The sequence below is a fragment of the Simochromis diagramma genome, unplaced genomic scaffold (assembly GCF_900408965.1).
Source record: "Simochromis diagramma unplaced genomic scaffold, fSimDia1.1 OVJJ01000320.1, whole genome shotgun sequence".
Classification (NCBI taxonomy): domain Eukaryota; kingdom Metazoa; phylum Chordata; class Actinopteri; order Cichliformes; family Cichlidae; genus Simochromis; species Simochromis diagramma.
This window is the reverse complement of record NW_024386773.1, coordinates 2,238,333-2,258,040: the sequence shown is the minus strand read 5'-3', so window position 1 is coordinate 2,258,040 and position 19,708 is coordinate 2,238,333. Positions and strand designations below refer to the sequence as shown.

The 19,708-nt window shown below is 40.2% G+C and overlaps 1 protein-coding gene across 6 annotated transcripts; it reads right to left on the bottom strand.

The window, feature by feature from the left end:
* Positions 1 to 2,384: 2,384 nt before the first annotated feature.
* On the bottom strand, positions 2,385 to 19,499 carry ccdc66 (coiled-coil domain containing 66). 6 transcript variants are annotated; one of them, XM_040003176.1, is made up of 22 exons: positions 19,302 to 19,499; positions 18,033 to 18,091; positions 17,772 to 17,794; positions 17,363 to 17,602; positions 15,395 to 15,653; positions 15,166 to 15,313; positions 14,851 to 14,945; positions 12,898 to 12,950; positions 12,390 to 12,482; positions 10,359 to 10,496; positions 10,044 to 10,276; positions 9,830 to 9,914; positions 9,594 to 9,752; positions 9,371 to 9,449; positions 8,673 to 8,750; positions 7,466 to 7,688; positions 7,159 to 7,369; positions 6,981 to 7,033; positions 6,262 to 6,428; positions 5,221 to 5,330; positions 4,536 to 4,672; positions 2,385 to 3,056 (listed from the first exon to the last, which is right to left on the bottom strand). In XM_040003176.1, exons 1-21 carry the CDS (start codon positions 19,310 to 19,312, stop codon positions 4,574 to 4,576), a joined length of 2,616 nt encoding a protein of 871 aa, XP_039859110.1. In that variant the 5' UTR covers positions 19,313 to 19,499; the 3' UTR covers positions 2,385 to 3,056; positions 4,536 to 4,573. The 6 variants fall into 6 exon arrangements, with proteins under 6 accessions (XP_039859110.1, XP_039859101.1, XP_039859120.1 ...); XM_040003167.1 differs by lacking the exon at positions 2,385 to 3,056 and having other exon boundaries at positions 3,533 to 4,672; XM_040003186.1 differs by lacking the exon at positions 2,385 to 3,056 and having other exon boundaries at positions 3,533 to 4,672; positions 8,673 to 8,747.
* Between the last annotated feature and the right edge of the window lie 209 nt (positions 19,500 to 19,708).

The window sequence follows — 19,708 nt, the reverse complement described above, 5'->3', positions numbered from 1 at the left end:
AGTGAAACAAAAGCCAGCTATGAACAGCCAATAACAGAAGAGGCAGCACCACCGGGCAACAGTGAGGTACCTGGAAACATCACCTCGGTCACAAACCACGAGAGTGTCTCACATCCTGCTCTGCCCCAACTACAAATCCAGCACCCTCAGCAACATGTGAGCGAGCAGCAGCAGGGTGCTACACACCTGCGGTACCAACCGCCCAGCCAGCGGGGCATTGGTCTCCTTCACCCCCACCTACCTCGAGTCCACGGACAGCCTTTTCACCGGGCCCCCATGCTGGGGCCCCTGAATGCCCTGGGAGGAATCAGGGGCCTCCTGGGGCAGCCACCCCTGTGGCCTGGAGGTTTAGGCCCTGCAGGTGCTGTCCCCCTGGTCTGGGGTTTCCAGCAGGCAGCTATGGACTTCACGGGTCCTTCACTGCTGGGAGGGTACCACAGCCCTGCAGGCCCGGGCGGCTTCAGGTACAGAGGGGGGCAGCGAGGAGGCTTTAATGGGACGTAGACAACCAGCAGATTAAACTATGACCCCAGAAAACTAACAGCCAGGAGTCTGAACAGGCCAAACTCTGACAGGTGTCCACGCTCTGTTTCCAACAACAAAACAAAAAAGATCATAGTTTTAGCCAGGTTATTGCACCACAAAAAAATTCATGTTGTTTGTGGTTCAAAAGTGGAGTAGAGTCTTAAAGTATGCAAGCTTCAGATGGTTTGTATAGTCTGCTTCTGATCCTGAATCATCCCAGGAGGTCAAAGAATCTGCATGTTTCTGTCAGTCAGGGCTCATCACCTCTTTTTATGTGCAAGACCGTGTCTTGAAAATGCCGCACACTAATTTTATATCAGTGCTGCAGGTCTTTGTACAGTATTCAAACTTAAAAACACAAACTTATTCAACCTGTACTCCTGCAGGGCTGTTCTTAAACCCCAGGAGATATGTGAATGTGTGAATCAGCAATAAGTTGTTTTCTTTTAAATCAAGCTTCTGTTTTTCATTTAAAACATCAAAAATGTGAAAATGTTATTTCTCACATAAAAATATTGACTGTCAAGCCCTCCTGTAGTTGTTTTATGCACCTAAGAGTGACTGAAATGTCTGAAGACATTTGTCTCTGATGGCTGGCAGTCTGAGATCAGATCAAAAAATGTTGTCCTCAACTATTTTCTGTCTCTTACTGAAGTTCTGCAGCCTCCAAAAACCTCAAAAAGCACCAAATATATGTCTGTTTGAAAAACACTGAAAGATGAAGCCCTTTCTCAGTTTTTGGACATGATCGAGAGATAAAAACAAGCACAGCAGTTGGTGTACCTCAGTCACAGAAGAATTCAGTACTGATGTGGATACAGGACAGGTTCTGACTGAATGAAGGGTCTCATTTAAATCAGTATCATCTGGACCTTAAGTGTGACTCTTATTACTCTGAGTGGTAGTCCCATTTTCCCAGATTCCCTGAACGCACCAGTTTCACATTCTGGGAACGTTTAATAAGTAAAGTTTTTGTTTTGTTGTGAAGAAGTTTTGTCTTTGTGGAAAATGGCACTGCAGAGTAACCTGTACAGGAGGCTGACAAACAGACTGCCTCATACCTGTGGACGATGTTTATATCCTGTAAAAAAGTTTAGTTTGTACAGAGTGTTTTGGTTGTTACACTCTGAGCTGTTTGTGTTAAATTTTATGTAGGGAGAGACTCTGGAGTAGACCGGTTTTAACTTAAAGCATTTTTTATGTTTTCTTTTTTATATCAATTTTTTTGTATTAAAATAATAAACGTTATATAAAACTTTGTGCTCTGAATGCAGTTCTAACAGTTGGCATTAATGTTGAGGTTTTCCAAAGTTTCTGACTGATATCTTTTTCCCTTTCCTCTTGCACGGTGCTGCTGTGGCGCTCTTTCTGCCTGCGAAAATCACGCAGTAGCTGCTCCCAGTCACTGGTGTCAGTAATTCCAAACATAGTGTAACAGGTGGATGAAGCCACAGTGATGTTGATATTATTTATCATGAAGACATCAAGCTGCCAAAGTCCTGAATGCTTCATGTGTTTACACACTGTTTAAATACGTTAACCAAGACTCACAGACAACTCTTCTGGATTCAACTAGAAGAAGGGCTGTGTGTTGGAGATGACCCATATTATTAGAGATATCCCCTCACTGTTACTGCCTGAAACTCTTCACAGTACTCTCCAGCCTGAGCTTCTGGCTCACAGGGATTACTGTACATACACTTACCTCATTATGTGAAACTGTCTCAGAACCAGGGAACCAAACCAGAACAAAAATGAATCTGACCAGAATGAACTGGTGTCAGCATGTTTTAACTAACTATGCATAAAAGAAATGAAAGTCAGTATAAACCACAGGTTTCCAAACATTTATTACATTTAAAATAAATTAAAAAAATACATCAGCACAATGAAAATCACACAGAAACACAGCTTCTTAGGCAGCAGAAAATAAAGAAACATTTGTTCCTCACTTCTCTGCAGGAAAAAATGGAAAACCTCAACAGTTGTCAGATACCATGTCGTTCTTATAAAAAAAGTGCATTTAAAAACATTAAAATACGTTCCTCATGTAAAGCAATTCACCAAGAAACTCAGCAGCAGGAGAAAGGCTTCCTGTTTGGAGGAGGCGTTTCAGTTTCAGTGCTGTCTGTTTGAATTAACTTTTGCGTCTCTTAGAGAAAACCTCATATTTGAAGTTTTAGCCACTAAAATGTGATAAATTTTCCCATCAGGCTGTGAAATCTAACAGCCTCCCTCAGAGAAAAGGGACAGATTTTTTATTTGAACTCATGGACTTGTGAAGAACGAACGAAAAACACAGCAAAAATAAACTGAGGCCACAGGACGATATACGTCACCTCATTCTGCCGTCTTGTTCCAAAATCAGCTCCCAACGTAACCCACAATGAAACTCAACCACCAACCTCAGCAGAGATGAGTTGTATGTAAAAGATGGACATCCAGGTCTGAGAGGTGAAACCAACACAGTTGATCAATACAGAAGCTGGCATTGCTACAGCTCGGGTTTTGATATTTGCAGATAACAGGCTCTGTGGGAAAGACGAGTAAAATTCACTAATTTTACTGTTAAACTCAAAACAGACTACACTACAGTTACATGACTTTAGGGGCGTGGCCACTGAGCTCCTGTGTTTGGCTTGATTAGACTTAATGTTCCCCAACAGCTTCTGTCGTCTTGTTAGCAACCTGTTAATAAAGAATCTTCTTTAGGGCAAGTAAAAGCTTCAAGTATTTTAAGTAGAACTAAATGTAAAAATGTCTAAAAGTCCTGTTGAGCACCAACCGTAAGTAATTAAAAACATAATTGAAACTGAAGACTGCATGTTTATGGTCACCAGAGTCAAAAAAAAAAAAAAAAAAAAGGATAAAGTTTTTTAAGGCGGGTGTGACATGTCACTATCCTACGAGCATTTTAGTTACATCCACACCTCATCTGCAATGCCTAGTTTCAAAAGCATCAACTAACAAATGGGTGATGTCACAGTGGCTATGTCCATCTTTTATATACAGTCTAAGGCCACCCCTTGTTGGTGGTCTGTAGGTGGGGCCTCGATACTACAAAGGATTTCATCTTTAGCTATGATGATTATCATCAGGCTTTCATATCTGCTCAGTGCCCACGTCCACATCACTGGTTCACTGTCGCATTCAAGTACACCTGCAGAGCGCTGGATGGTCAGTTTCCCGTCAGAGTCTTTAGCTCTGAGCTTCAGCCACCGCGGCGTCTGACTCGTGGACCACTCCCCACTGCAGCTCTGAGGGATGAGTTTACTCTGACATATTCACACCAGTTCAGCTTTTATGCAGCATGAACATTGTTTTTTTTCCAACTCTGTTTTATTACTGTTTTGCTTTTTTTTTGTGCTTAAAACATGACACTTGTAGTTCAGTACTCCATCTCCTGGCTTCTTTTGTTTTGTTTTGTTTTAAAAGGCATTTTTTTTTTTAAGGACGATTATAAACCAGGAAAAAAAAAAAAAAAAAAAAAAAAAAAAAATTCCCTGGTTTAGAATGACCCCCAAGAAAAAAGGGCAAACTTTGTATGCCTATCCAACCAGAACACTTTCAAGAATCCTGCTAGTAGACAAGCAACATTGCAATTTCAGCTTTCAGCTTTAACAGAATTTAAACTTCGCTGTGTCCCCAATGTTAAATAAATTTAATATTAAGAAAAATAATGATTTAATTTGGGTTTTTCTATAATCGAGCAGCTCATGAGAGCTACAACCATCTCTGGAATATTTACTCTTCCTTTTTGTGCAGTGGGAAGAAGAGTTTATGGAGAATTACACTCAGTGACTCATTCAGGGGTTATTCTGCTTGAACTCATTGTTAGATTGTTACTGTTTCACTGTTAAACTAAACTGTATCTCCTGGTCATAGGTGCAGGGGAGTCAACTGCTGATTTGTGACATTTTAGTAAGCTGATCATCTGTCCCCTCAAGGGTTGGACCTCCTGAGGTCATCAAGTCTGAAGGACTCTGTAGTATCAAAATAAATGCACTCACATGAGAGTGCTGATGTTTTATTTGACACAGGTCGGAGGTCACGTGCGGTGTGATGTCGAGGGAATCCGGTGCTCGTCGTGATGCTTCCGGGAAGGATTCAGATCTGACTCTAGCTCCCGCTGCTTCAGTAACAAACCCTGAGAGCACACAAACACAGTTTGTACAGGTGAGGATGCTCCTCACTCATCGTCTTCATGTGGATCAACACAGGCATGACGGGGAAGCTATTCTGCTCATTTTGAGGCAACTGAATTTACTGAGAAGAGGAGAGCGGCAGACGGCTGGGTTTGTAATACACTGGCGGAAACTCTGTAACAGACTCTGTAACAAGACTTCAGGAGAATCAGCAGATAAAGACAGCAGACTTTATCTGCTAACCCTGGTTTCAGGGTCATCATACATTATTAGTGAGTAATAATGAATGATGACCCTGACATAACTAAGTCGGAGAATGATTACTTCCTGGCTCTCTTTCACAGTGTGTCTTTTGTCCCGTCTCCCTCCCCCAACCCCCTACCAGCAGATGGCTGGCCCCTCCCTGAGCTTGGTTCTTTAGGTTTAATCCTGCTAAAAGGGAGTTTTTACTTCCCATTGTTGCCAAGCGCTTGCTCACAGCAGGTTGTTTGATTGTTGGGGTTTTCTCTGTAAGGACACCTTGTGTGTGGGGTTTTTTTGCGTGTGTTACCTGGCGGAGCTGAGCCAGGCCTCTGAGGATCTCCTGCTGTCGGTGTATGTGGGTGTTACGAAGCAGCTCTGGGTGGAGGAGGGGGTCTCGATGTGATGGAGGAGGCGCTCCTATAACAGGAGAGAACATTTATTTAGATGCAAACTGATGCACAGTAACATGCTCAGAGGTTTTTCTCTGCATTTATGTGCCGCTGTTTCCAAGTTTGCTACCTGAAAAAAGGTTTTAAGTTACTCCCAGAGGAGTGGATTGTTTTATCCAACTAAAGATCAGGCAGTTATCATGATTGTCTAACAAAAAGAAATAAAGATTTATCTGTTTCTGTGCAAAGACTTTCAAAGTGACATTAGATGAAAAATAAAACTGATGCATGTACTCTGACTATTCATAGTAAAGCGTGTAGGTACATGAACATCTCTGGGAGAAAGAAACTGGAGAAATGGGAGTCGTTCAGGAGGTGTTATAAATTTTGGGAAAAACCAGATAAAACAGGAGTGCTGGAAGTTATGAGAATACAAAATGGACCCAGCTTCCAGGGTCAGAATAATCCTGAATATTTTTTTTTTAAATGGCCACCAGAGGTGATACCTTTGGTTATATAAAGATTATGTAGAAGTCTGTGGCGAAATGACCCTCAGCTTTGACCTCAGTAAACACTTTCCTGATGCGTTCACGAGCTCATTCACTATTTTCAGGTCACACTGATAGAAACATTGAGCCTATTTTGTAAATTCTGGTGATTCTAAGAGTGAGAAAGGAGAATTATGCAAAATATTTCTTCTGTCAGGCAATTAATTGATTGGTTTTCAACGTTTTGGGGACTTGTGGGATAAAACTCTGAACAAGCAGATACAATTATGTTACTCCATCGTGTAACAATACTGTACTTACATGAAGGCTTAAACTTGAATAAGCATCTAGTTTTTGTTGTGACTTTCAAACCCAAATCATTTCCTCTACTGTATCGTAGAATTTGTGTCAATGGTGAGCCTGGAACTTTAAAATTTTGGGGATCATTACATCTAGTTTGGTGTGTCTAACCTGAGTGTGTGAGGGGTGGAGGAGTGTCAGCGGGCTCCAGAGGGTCTAGGTTGAAGACTTCATTAGTCCTGACGTAAGGAATGAACTCCGAGACAAGAGGAAGAGTATTGGAGGCATGCTGACTCTGTGCTCTGTGTTTGACTGCAGGGACAGGAGGAGAGCGCCCTCTGGAGGACAAAAACAAAACAAAACATGAAAAAGCCCTTTACATTTCTTATTTTTTAGTCTAGAATAAAATGTACAACCAAACTACCTGAAATTTGGCTGAAAATACAATCTTATAACGATTTTAATTGTGGGCTGACCAAATTTAATACAGTTTTCCATTTGTTCTATTAGTTTATTCAATTTAGTTAGTCTTATTTTTCAGTTTATGTTAGTTTAAAGAGTGAGTTTGCAGGTAAGTTTTTATCATTTTGTGTATTAAAATACACAGAACACTGACATCCAAGTCTCAATAAACATCTACAACATTCACCACACAGACTAAAACTAAGCACATAGTTGTAGTGGCACACAGTTTTGAAGAGGGCAGTCCCAACCCCGCCGTGCACAGCTGCTGGACTAATTACTAAAAAATTAGGCTTTCTGGTTACAAACTGCACAAACTTTTTTTTCCTGAAATGTTTAATCCCCCTAAAAAAAATTTAAAAAAAAAACTTTCAGAATCTGTTCGAATATTAAAACCTTCTGATTGGAGTCTACTGTCTGCTGCTCACCTTTCAGCGTTTAAGCCTGTGGAAATGATGTGCCCTCTGGAGTTGGTTTCCACCTGAAACAGCAGCAGTCATCAACACACACATCCACCTGCAGCTGGGAGGGTTACAAATGACCTCCAGCCAGCAGAGAAAACTAGAAGTAACAAAAGTCTTTTTAAGAAGCTGGTATGGGAGCTACCTTCCTGGTGGGACTGGTTCTGGTTTGCATGATGTCAGGGCACAGGCGAAGCTCCTGGGGTGGAGGAGGAAGAGGAGGGTCGGTCCTCGGCAGACAGGTCCTCTCCTGCAGAGCGAGGAGCTCAGCTTGCCTCTTTAGTCGACTCTCCTGTCTGTTCCTCTGCAGAGCAGCTGGGTAACGCTCTGAGGCTGGAACGAATTGACGGTTTGGCCTGAAGCAGAGCATGTGTAGGGAGAGATTTTTAAAATAATATCAATACAATCCCTGTTTCAGATGTACTAGAGTGTGATGGTCTAGGAGTTTCTACCTCTGAGTGTTCCACTCAGGTCTCCTCTTGTCCCTCCTGCTCTTCTCTGTCCTGGCAAACGGCTCATATGGGTCTCCTCCTGCTGGCAGACAAATGTTCTCCTTCCCTGTTCTCAACGCTCTGCTCCTGCTGTTTGGAGGAGGAGCAGCAGTGGGCAGAGATGGAGGAGGCTGCGCTGAGACATCTGGAGTCTGAGCTCTGAGCGGCAGAGAAGGAGCAGCTTCTGCACAGAGAGAGGGATAAATAAAAACATACAGGATATGAGGCCTTTCAGCAAATATTAAATAGGGCTGAACCAAAAAAATGATTTGTACTGTACAGGAAATAATGAGCAGCTTTCTAGAAATATTGCTCCTTCACACAAGGAAAAAAAAAACCCAAGAATCATTTAAACAAATTTTCAGTCTGCCTGTTCAAGTTTGTAGGACCTAAGAGGTAAAGATGACACCGCTACAACTTTATCAATATATTGACAGAGAGCCTCTTTACTCATTTATCTTGTAGAAAAACAGAAAATATAAAATACTGCAAAGGTATTAGATACCCATAGAAAGAGAGGGCAAAAGAGCGAGAGAGACAATCGTGGATATTCATATTAAACATGGACACATTTTCCAACAATGACATCACCTCCAGCAGAATTCAGACAGTTCTGTTTTCCTACACTTAGATATGAATGACGTCAGAGTGGATGTCCCTAATACGGTCATATTAGACACACAGCTCCGACTGTGACCACAGAAGCCAAATTTGCTTGCTGTTCAAACCTTTCGGCAATGGGAAGCCTAAAGGTCTTAAAAAGGAGATGAGCTCAAACATTCTGTTTTAGACAGAGGATTGACCTCAGGAGCTGCACCAAGGCTCAGTAAAGGATAAAAAGGAACTTTTTTTTTATAACTGTACATCATGCAAAGCTTCTCTAGAGAGAAAAATCTGAAAATGGGCAGAATGGGTCAACTTTAATTAAATCTCGCTAATTTAGTCATAAACTAGAAGGTAAACTGGTAGTTACAGTGCATTCTCTGCTCTAATTGAGGACTCAAAGCTCTTTTTACTCCACCTTGATGCTGCACTGAAACATTTCAATCTCACAAACATGGAAACAGATTTTTTTTTAGTGGCTCAGTGCAGATAGACTTGAGAGACGCAGACATACGGTCTCCCACAGCAGCAGTGTAAGTGGGTGTAGTAGCATTAGATGCGTTACCTGTCTGTACAGCAGCGTCTTTGTAAGAGGAACCCGAAGTGCTGGTGTCCTCCAAATCTTCAGCCTGCCTGGTAACTGCTGAAAACACAAACAGACACACACAGAGCTGATTATTACAAACATGTTTACTTCAAAACCTTCTGCACCTCAATTTATTTTAATCAGCTGTCACCAGTGCTACACAGGGGGGAGCAAATCCTGGAGCAGGTGTGTTTAATAAACAGTTTGGGAGTGAAACGCTCTCTTCTGTCAGAAACCAGAAAACATTAAACATAAATGAGCACAATGAGTTGGTTCCTTGGTAGGATACTAATGAAACTAATTCCTGTGGGTGGAAATCACTTTCATTGCTGTTTATCAGTCTCTCAGCAACAGTTTTGGTTCATGGCAGAAGTGGATTACATTTCAAGTTTTTAGAAAATGACTCCCTCCATAATCCTCACAGTGGTTTGATCTACTGTTTGGCATTGATTAACTCTGCAAACTATTTCTGAGGCCACGTTCTGTACTTCTGCCACTCAGTAGAATAAAAGATATGTATATTTGGACGCAGACTCTACATTTTTAGCAGCATTACCATGTGGTTGAATCCTGTGCTTCAAAGCATTGATTCATTACTGAGCAGGCAGAGTAAAAATATACTTTTGGTGCATATTTTCAGATCCAAAGTGCAAAGACACTGCAGAAGTCTTACTGACCGTTGGACTCCAGTTCCTGATGCAATCTGCCATCATGGCTGCTTTTTTTTAGCTGCTCCTCCTGATTGATCGATTGCTCCTAAAGATGAAGAACACAATGAAACAGTTTCAGATAAGTACAGTTAGCTTCATCCTCATCAGAAAATGTTTAACAGAAAATTGGAGAAATAAAGGAGTGCAGAGAGTTTACGTAAATGTTTCTGTATAATAGTCTGTCTCGGACCTTTTCCCTCTCCTTCAGTGTGTCCATCTCATACTGTCTCTGCAGCATTTCCCTTTCCAGCACCACCCTCCTCTCTTCTTCCTCCTCCTCCTGTCTCCTCTTCGCCTCCTCTCGTTCCCTTTGCAGACGACGCTCCTCCACTTGGGCTTCGATAGCTCGCTGGTAGGAAAAGATAAAGTTTAGGGAATCTTGGTGAGAAAAACATTCACTGATCTCTTCTCTGTGCCTCCTCCTACCTGCTGTTCAAGCTGTTTTAGCCTCCTCCGCTCTCTCTCCTCTATCTGGGCAGGATCCAACAGGGAGGTCATGGTCCTCAGATAGCTGTACGTACCACAGGAAAACAAAAAAACTAAATATATACACTTATACATCTGCAGCTCATCACAAATAAGTCACCATGGAGCATGTACAAAGAGTCTTTTAAATATTTGACGAGATGTTCCTTCCCACCTGGCCCTGGTTGGGTACCCACGGGTTGTATCCACACTGTTTCCTGCGACACTGTCTGCTCCACAGCTGCTCGTAGCATCCCAGATGAGGGAAAGGCTTGACAAGGGCTCCCACTCTCCCCGATCAGAGCTGCTGAACTGAGCCGGTGGCAGCGCTGATGGAACTGCAGGCTGGACAGGCGGCCTCCTCTGCAGCGAGTCAAAATGTGTAGCCCAGAGCTCGTGGTCCTCCGCCTGCAGACACAACAACACCAGACTCAGGGGGACAACTTTGACCTCTCAAACCTGCCTGGTCTGTGCCGTGTCCCCGCTGTACCTGACTCTGCAGCACTTTCTCTCGTCTCCTGCGCTCAGTCATCTCCTCTCTCTGACGGTCCAGCTCCTCCAACCAGCACCTCTTCTGCTCTTCTCTCCTCTCCACACTTAGCATCTCCTCCTCCATCGGAGTGACCTCCTACAGAGATGCAAGGACTTAATTTTAATTCATGTTTTTTGTTGCCTAAACACATCCTTAAGATCACAGTTAAGTTTTGTTGTGAGTAAATCTTAAACACACACAGACACATACACACAAAAAAAAATATGCTCGAATTCAGTCAGCAGCAGTTCTGAAATGAATAACCCTGAACTGTATAGATAAACAACACTTGAGAGAAATATCAGATTCAATAAATCTTTTCTCGTTTCACTCTCTCAGTGTCATTCATTCATTCATATATATATATATATATATATTTAAAAAAAAAAAACAAAAAAAAAAAAAAAAAAAAAACTGCAATGAAAGCGACATTTTTTTGTACTATAAGTTAGAGAGGGATTAAAAGGCAAATAACAACAAGTTAGGGAAAGTTATGTTACTGAAAATCTTCAACTGCACTTTACTCTTTTACTTTACTCTTAAAGAGTAAGGTATAAGAAAAAAAAAAAGAAGATAAATGCTTCGTCTGATTTAATTAGTATTTAAGGTGAGATGAACATGTTTGGTCTATCCCAAAAGTTCTTGTTCCGGCGTTCAAAACAGGAAACAACCAGTAATGAAATAAAACAGCTATTATTGAAGCAAAATGACAAAAAAAAAAAAAAAAAAAAAACTGAAGAAGAGCTGAACTAAATACAATAAAATAAGAACCAAAATCTGTGTAATACACATTCAATTACTAAGTAATAAAAAAACTAAATATACAATTAAAAGACTTCAGTAAAATAAACCAACAGAATATATTTTTATTTTCATTTTTAGTGTTTTTTGTAATTGTTTAGTCACCAGGGTCTGATTTAGACTGCGGGTAATCGTATTCATGTTTTAACCTGTAATGGACAAGTACCAGCATAATTACCCGTGTGGTTGTATTCTGTTGTTTTACATCACATTAATATCATCTCTAGAGATAAGATATCTAACTATAAACCACCACATGCAACAAGTACTAAAACACATTTTTGTAAGATGCATAGGATGATAAGACAAAGAATCCAATAAGACCAATCCACCCAATCTAATATAAATAAAAAAAATTACTGATAATTGATTAAATATACTTTTTCTGTTAGTTACAAATTTAACTGATGTTTAGTCTTGCTGAGGACAGAATGGAAAGTTGGTGTTCTTACATCAGGAAAAGTGTGATTTTTTTTGTAAATTTTTGTCAGCTAGAGTTGCCTGAATAGGAATAGACAGCATTTGTTTCCCTCAATGGTTTTCAATTGGGCAGTGTATGAGTGGTTACACCAGCATATTATTGCTCTCATCTGCGCTGCAAAGTAGTAGTATCTGAGGTCAGGGAGGCCCCATCCTCCCTTTTGCTTAGCCAGCTGTAGAGTTTTGAGGCGAACCCTTGGTCTTTTACCTTGCCAGATATATCTAGATAACATTTTGTCCCATCTCATTAAATTGACTTTGGTAATCTCTATTGGTAGGGTTTGAAATAGATAACAAAAATCTTGGCAATACTTCATTTAATAGAATCAATTCTTGAATTAAGGCTAAAGAAAGGAATTAAGTTCCATCTTACTATATCTTCCTTTATTTTTTTGTATAAGGGTAGGTAGTTCTGTTCAAATAATTTTGTAAGATCTTTCGGTAAATTTATGCCTAAATATTTAAAAGACTCCGTTTGCCATACCAGGGGATAACTACATTTTATTTCTTCTGGTGGGCTATAATTATATGAGTTAGTTACAAATTTAACTGATGTTTAGTCTTGCTGAGGACAGAATGGAAAGTTGGTGTTCTTACATCAGGAAAAGTGTGATGGTGTGAAGAAATGGAAGGAAAAAAAAAAAAAAAAAAAAGCATGGCTGCTCCAACCTCAGTGTTGATTTTATCTGTGAAAAGTACTTTTATTACCCCGAGTCTGAGGCTGGATCTGATGGCTGGCGGCTGCTGTTTGTGGCTGATCGAGCTCTGCACTGATAACACACTCTGTGTGTCCTCCTCAGCCTGAAAAACACACACATAGACATACACAAAAGGCTTTTACACATGCTACAAATAAAATAAAACAAAATATATCAACCCAGAGTCCAATCACAAGTCCTGCATAAGCCTGTATTCTTCTTAACTGACAGTAGAGGGCGACAGCTTCATACTGAATAAAGTATGATGCAAATAAGTCAATTTTGCACATTTTGGCTATTCTAAGAGTCGAGCCCACTTTCCTAAATCAATTCATCCATTCCAACTAATTCTTGAGCATTACTTAACACAATTCAGCTTGTAGTTCTAGTTGTAAAAGTTCTAGTTTTAATATTTTTGGAACAGTTGGTAAAATTTTAAATCAGCAGTTTAATTATTCAAAAAAAAAAGAAGAGAATTAAAAAACAAAATGAGCACAGGAACTCAGAGGTGACTGTACCTGCAGTCTGCTGGGTGCTGAATGTTGCTGCTGCTTTAGGGCCACCTGTTCATCTAACACACACACACACACACACACACACGCACACACTATTACTTTGATTAAACACTCACTGTCTAATGAAACCAGTTTTAACTCTTTGATAACAGGAGTCATTGCCAGTGTTGACCTATCAGTATGTCATTTCAGGTTACCTATAAATTAAAATAAACGTCACAAGGTTAAATGCTGATTTTGGAAAACAAAACAAAACCAAAAAAAAAATAAAAATTTTTTTTCAAAAGTGTTGAAAAGTAGTACTCAGAGTCTTAAGTCAAAGTCAAAATCTTACTTAAATAACACTACAAAGGTTCTAACATCGAGTACTGATTATGCACACTCTGGTGTAATTGTGCTCTTGGAGCCATTAAATTGTGACCATATAAAGAAATGGTCATCAACAACAGTCAGAGAGCCTGTGGTGTTCACATCATGAGCAGTTGGCATTAATGGACTCAAAGTGTGCCAAGGAAACATTCCCCTGAACATTACACCACCAGCAGAAGCTAGGACTGTTGACACAAGGCTCCATGGAGTCAGGTTGTTGTTTCTGACTGAGCATCTGCAGACTTGGTACTACAAACTACATTTTGCACTTTGGTTTGTGGTACCAGTAGGTTGGAGCAGATTCTCTGTTCAGCAAAAAAGGGACTGAGTAAATGAAATCTATCCTGTCTGGCTTCTGACCTCTCGCTGGATGTTTTCCCCTCATAGTTCAGTACATTTGTGCTGAAAATCCAGATGGTCTAACTAATAAGTAAAAATCATACATTAGTGAGGTGTGTAAACACTAAATTTACATTTTTTTCAGGCTATGAAAGTGGCTTTCTTTTTACCTGATAAGACCAGAGTAACTTATGTTGAATATATAACACAATCCAATTTAAAATAAACTTCCTTTAATGACAGCATGCTCAAAATGCATTTTACATTCTCTACAGACAGAATATATTTTATACATGCAACCTGTGGAGCCATATTTTACTGACACCACTGAAGCAAGCCTTGCTGCAAAGTTACTGCAGGACAAACTGTTCGTATTATATTTTCTCAAGAATTCAGTTTCTAAAGCAGAAAATGCATAAATATAATTTCATACTTTACTCTAATCTGCTGCCAATTCTTTTTTTCCCCCCCACACTTCTCACATCATAGCAAATACAACAAAGAGTCATGTGTCCACAAACTAAAGGCACATTTGTAAATAGGCTGTGGCACAGAGTCTGAAGAGTTCTGAAGCTACTGATTATAAAACGGCATGTAAATGGATCAAGTTTAAAGTCTCAGAGCTCTAATGTGCACACAAGAAGTACACGTAATGATTTTCTGCAGCATTGCTCACTTGGCTTACATGCAGCACCTGTGTTGTCCTTTGCTGTGTCATTATTTTACATTCCTTATGTTTGTCTATTGTCCATTCCTCTGATCAGGATTCTTAAGTAAGCAGAACGATCAATTACGTGCAGAAGAAAAGTGAAATGACAAGCAAAACACCCCCATTAATGTGCAGCAGAAAGTGATAACCATCATCATATTAATGGTCATCTCTTAACTTTGGTTTTAAGCTTTGTCAAGACAGCTACCCAAAAGAAATTACAGCTGTGTCTAATTGCTTCGTAGTACGCCTCTCTGCTGTTTCATAAATAGCAAAACCAGCAATGCAAAGTGACTGACATTTTTCCTCATTCTGATTTTTTAACATCAACTGAGGCTTGATTTCAGGCTGAGGTGAGTAAAGACAATATAAGATAAAACAATAATTAAACTCTTACTGTGTTTGCTCTTTGCTGTTCAGCAGGTTTATCAGAGCCATACAATGATGCTCAAACTCTCTGGTAGAACTGTCACCATTCTTAATATACATGAGGATTACTGGTTTAAAATGCCTGCGTGTGTGTGAGTAACTGTACGTACCGAGTTCTTTCTTCCACTGAGCCTTCTTAGCTTCGATGGCTGCCTTGCTGTCTGACTGTCGCTCTTCCAGCCAGCTGAACATACCTCCAGACAACCTGAGGAACAACAGCATCATCACAACATCTTAAAAACTTGATTTTTTTTGGATCTGCTGTAACAATGATGTGACATTCATGTTGTCTAATTATATTCATGCTTGAATTAAAGAGTCAGATCTCCAGAATCTCCAGAGTCCTATACACTGACTGCCATCTACAGTAGGTATGCATCAAGTGGAATTTGATTTTGCTACAAGAACTGTGACAAGCTCCTCACTTGTTGTCTTTCTGTTGTGAGGTTCCCATTGAATCTGTTCCTTCTCCATCTCCTTTCTTTACTCCCTCCCCTCCTCCTCTGTCTTCCTCCCTCATATTGCCTCCTCCTTCATTCTGTGAGTAGCCAGATTTTGAGCTTGTTTGGTTTCCTGAAAGGGTGAAAAAAAAAAAAGAACTTTTTAAATTGCTCTTCACTCTGTGCTTCAATCCTTCTCAGTGCACCACTCTACCATTGCTTCCTTGAGTCTTGTCATCCTCTGGTGGGTGCTGCATGTTGTTGGAGGTCTGGACAGTGCTGAGGATGTGCTGCAGCTGCTCACTGGTCAGACACACCATGTTGTCCTTCAGTGCTGCATCCCTACTGGCTGCTGGGTCTTTAAATCCTGCCTTTCCAGCTCCTCGAGTCCTAGTGTTTCCCGCTTGTCCCGTTTTCTCACCGGCTCTCAGGGGCCCAAGAGTAATACTGTGTTTCTGCCTGTCTGACTTTACCTTCAGCAGAAAGACAGAAAATCAATGGTTGAGGGGAGACAGTTACAGAGTTATTTTAAATTTAAAGCAACTTACAATACCCTATTTTATAAATAGTGCACAGTATGGACAGTCTGTTGTGGTGAAGAGAAAGCCAAGTGTTAAGGTTAAACTGTTAAATTACCGGTGTACCTGTAGGTCTTTTGACGATGACCTACAGATAGTGCCTGAATGAAAAAGATCGCAGATACAAGCAGTACAAATTAATTTTTGCACAAATGTGTCTATGTTCAGTCATTCAGGAAGAGCTCAGAGTAGACCTGCTGCTCTTTCACATCAAAAGAACCCACGGTTAAGGAATATAATGGGAACAACACTTGCAACTGGTGTTTTAGGCATTTTCTACTAAGAGATGACCCCACAACATGCTGGGGAGATTGTGGGCCTCAGCAGGCTTAGAAGGGCCTTTGTTTCCCCACCCAGAGGAGCTGGATGAAGTAGGTAGGAGACAAATATCTAGGAATCTCTGCTTAGGCTGCTTCCCCCATTGCCTGCATCCAAATAAGTGATAGAATCCAAAGAACCCCAAAATATTTGAACTAGACAGTAATAACTCTAAACCAGTAGTGCATCAACAGAACAAAAATACAAAACATGAAAAACACGTACATACTTCTTATATACATATGTACATGAGAATTTATAAGAAATAGCCCCATTTTCTCTGCTATAATGCATCTCCTCCAGTATGTCAAAGCAATGATCCTTGAAATGTAATTTTAATTTTTTTATGAAGTAAACAAAGTCACAGGAAAATATATGTGGAAAGTGAGACAGTTGGTGAGCAAAGATTGTGTTGGTGTGGCAAAAACGCCTCCCAAAACTGCTGTGTTTTTAATGTGCTGTGTGCCAGCATATGATGGCACCACAGTTCAAACCCTTTCAACCAAATGCTCTCTGTCAGATGCCTCAGGACATCTGACAGAGCATTCAGCGGAAATCTCTGTTGACAATCTCACCCTAGGAGACAAATTCAGTGAATCATGAAAAAAAAAAAAAAAAAAAAAAAAAAAGTAACGAGCATGCTCCTAGTCTTGCTTTTCACTCGATGGGCTGCCTTCTGGCTTGAAAACTGTGGAGTCTTGTCACCAGCAATGATCCCTCACACGAAATTTGTGCCAGGTTGAAAGAGAAGTTGATGTTTGCTCTCTGTGCATGTTTGAGGTCTATGATTAAAGTATAGAAGAAAATTGGCACAAGTGGTCATAACTGGTCTTCCAGAGAGTTCTGAAAGTGGTCTTTAGATGCACAAGAAGAAAAGGTCGATCGCATTTAGATCACAAAAAAGAAGAAAATTATCTTCAGAACAACTGAAGTGAAAAAGGTAAAGCAAGAAATTACAATATTAACAAAAACAAAGGAAAATGTAGTAGGAGACTGAATAAAAAAAAGCAATACAAATTGGGAAAAATGTCTATAAATAGAACAGCCAGTTAAGAAAAACAGTAAAAAAAAAAAATGTGAACAAAAACCATTGAAGAACTTCAGATTCAACAGAAAGCAAGTGAGACTAACAATATCCTGCTCACTCACCTTTGGATTTTATGTGTGAGTGGGACCAAGTCGGAGAGGAACAAATAAAAAATGTTATGTTATCATTTTATTATTTCATAGAAGCTTTTTTGAAAATGTGTCCAAACATTTACAGGTATGCTAAACCAGATCCTTACCTTGGCCACAGCTTTGACGATGCCAACTTTGTGATGATCATGTGTTTTCATTGAAGTCAAGCTGGCACTCTTCCCTTCAGTATTGGAGGTGACAGATGCACCTGCTCCTCCTGCCTTACTCCTGGCCCCTCTGTGCCTCATTGCCAGCTGTCGGGGTGGACGCTCCTCCCCCTGTACATCTGACACACAGGAGGTCTGCCGGCAGCTGAGGATGTTTGCTGCTCCAGGCCTGAAGGACAGCTGTGAGGAAACACACCAGATCAGACAAAACTATAACAGTCATAAAGCCGACAGACCATCATGCAATTGTTACTGATTATTAGAAACATAAACAATATGTCACCAAAGGTATTTGGATAAACACATTTTCATGAGAATATAATAGCCCAACTTTAAATTGGAGTCCTACCTTTGCTGGATTTTTATCAACACCTGCAGTGGAACAGGCATGGGAGTAGTAAGTATAATTTTAAAAAATAGGAATTTTACATAAAGTAATCTTCACAGTGTCAAAACACAGCTTTACCAGGAAGGTTACCTGACTGTTAACTGTGCGTTTGTTAACAGGATTACTCAAAGAGCTATGGATAGATTTGGATGGAAAACATTATTTTTCTGCACATCCAAAATGAAGATTAAAATGTAGATTATAAAAGCTTAAAGGTCTCACCATGACTTAGCAAAATCAACTTGGGTTTTCCATTTTCAAGTTCAAAAAGCAGGCCGTCCCTGTTCACAAACACAACATCGATTAGGGCACAGAAAAACACAATAAACACCAAAAATTATACTGTAGCTGTACTGCACCTACAGAACCAACTGTTTCTACTTTCATTTTTCAAAGTGTGTTTTGTCCAAGTCCAAATATGGGATCAGGATCACTGAAACAGCACTCAAATAACAACCGTCCTACCACAGGAGGGTCATGGTTTTTCTTCGCTTAAATGTCCCATTTATGAAACATCACACAATCACATCTTATGAGTCAGTACAGGGCAAAGATCGATACTGTATTTAAGTCTCATTATCTAGTCTAAGTGGTTGGTGTATGCTCAATTTCCACTCCATATTTTTTATTATTGTACTACAGAAGCTTTACATATTCACAGTTCAAAATAATCCTTATTTATCTTATAGTGATGATGTGAGAGCTGACAGAAGTAGTAGGATTAATTGTGAGGTGTACCAAGCTTTACTCTGCTGATTCAAACAAATGCTGCAGAACTGATCACACTGTGCTCCACAGTACAAATGAATAATGACCCAAAGCATACCAAAAAACGCAATCCAAGAGTTTATCAAGGCACAGAAATAGGATATTCTACAATGCCCAAGTCAGTCACCTGATCTCACTCCAATAGAGCAAGCTTTTCAGCTACTGAAGACCAGACTGAAGGCTTAGAAATCCACAAACTAGCAGAAACTGAAGGTGGCTGCAGTAAGTCTGCAGAGCATCTCAAGTGACGAAAAGGATTGTCATCCAAGTATTTAAAATTGTGTTAGTTTGCCAAATTTATTTTGCGCACATACAAATGTGTCTAAAAACAGCTGCAATTCCCAAACAATTAATGCAAAACCTGGAAAACTCAATTAAACGCTGAAAACTGATGTACAGAACCAAACATCTAACTGTTCGACTATACTTACGGCTCCAAACCTTGTGCCCGTAAATCAATACAATGTTAAGATGTTTTGATGCACACCAGTCTCACGGTGAAATTTTCTGAGTTGTTTGTAAGAGCTGTAGTCAGGTTCATGGGGACCTTTGCAGGTTGACCTCCCCTCTTTTATTGCTACAATGTAGTGTTTTTAAAATGGGTCATGTTATGTATTGGTTCTCTTCGGTTTTAAGCTAAAATAATCCCCTTCATTTCACTGCGACACATTCGACCCGTGTTAGCCTAAGCTAACTCCCCTTACCGTTATAAGGAAGACTCACCCGAGATTCATGCCGACAGAAGACGGCTACGCGTCTACCTAGGGCCGTATAAAACCAGATGTGGAAACTCAGCACATGACGTACAGCTTTATAAAATCGCTTTTGTCAGGCTCTGACTGGCCAAACTGCTGGTTCCTCTATGTACAAACAGTGTACGTTCGTTGCTGGCGACGACCAAGAAAAGTGTCACTGATTGGCTAATTCTTGATCATGTTTAAAATTAAAAGCCAATCACATGTCTTCATTAGAAAGATTTAAACGATGTTGCATTTAGAGTAACTCGGAATTAGGCAAACGATTAAGCCTTTTCCCATCAGCTTGCTACCTCTATTAGCTAGGTATAAATGGTCCACCACCTACCAGGAGGCAGTATAAATGTTGTGTGAATGAGGGTCACAGTGATCACC

Bases quoted from the DNA above. Each gene is read 5' to 3' on its own strand.
- ccdc66 (XM_040003176.1), bottom strand. The intron at 17,603-17,771 runs GTAGGACTCCAA...GTTTCCTCACAG, and splicing joins TTGATAAAAATCCAGCAAAG to CTGTCCTTCAGGCCTGGAGC. The intron at 8,751-9,370 runs GTCAGTAAGACT...TTGTGTTTTCAG, and splicing joins TCAGGAACTGGAGTCCAACG to CAGTTACCAGGCAGGCTGAA.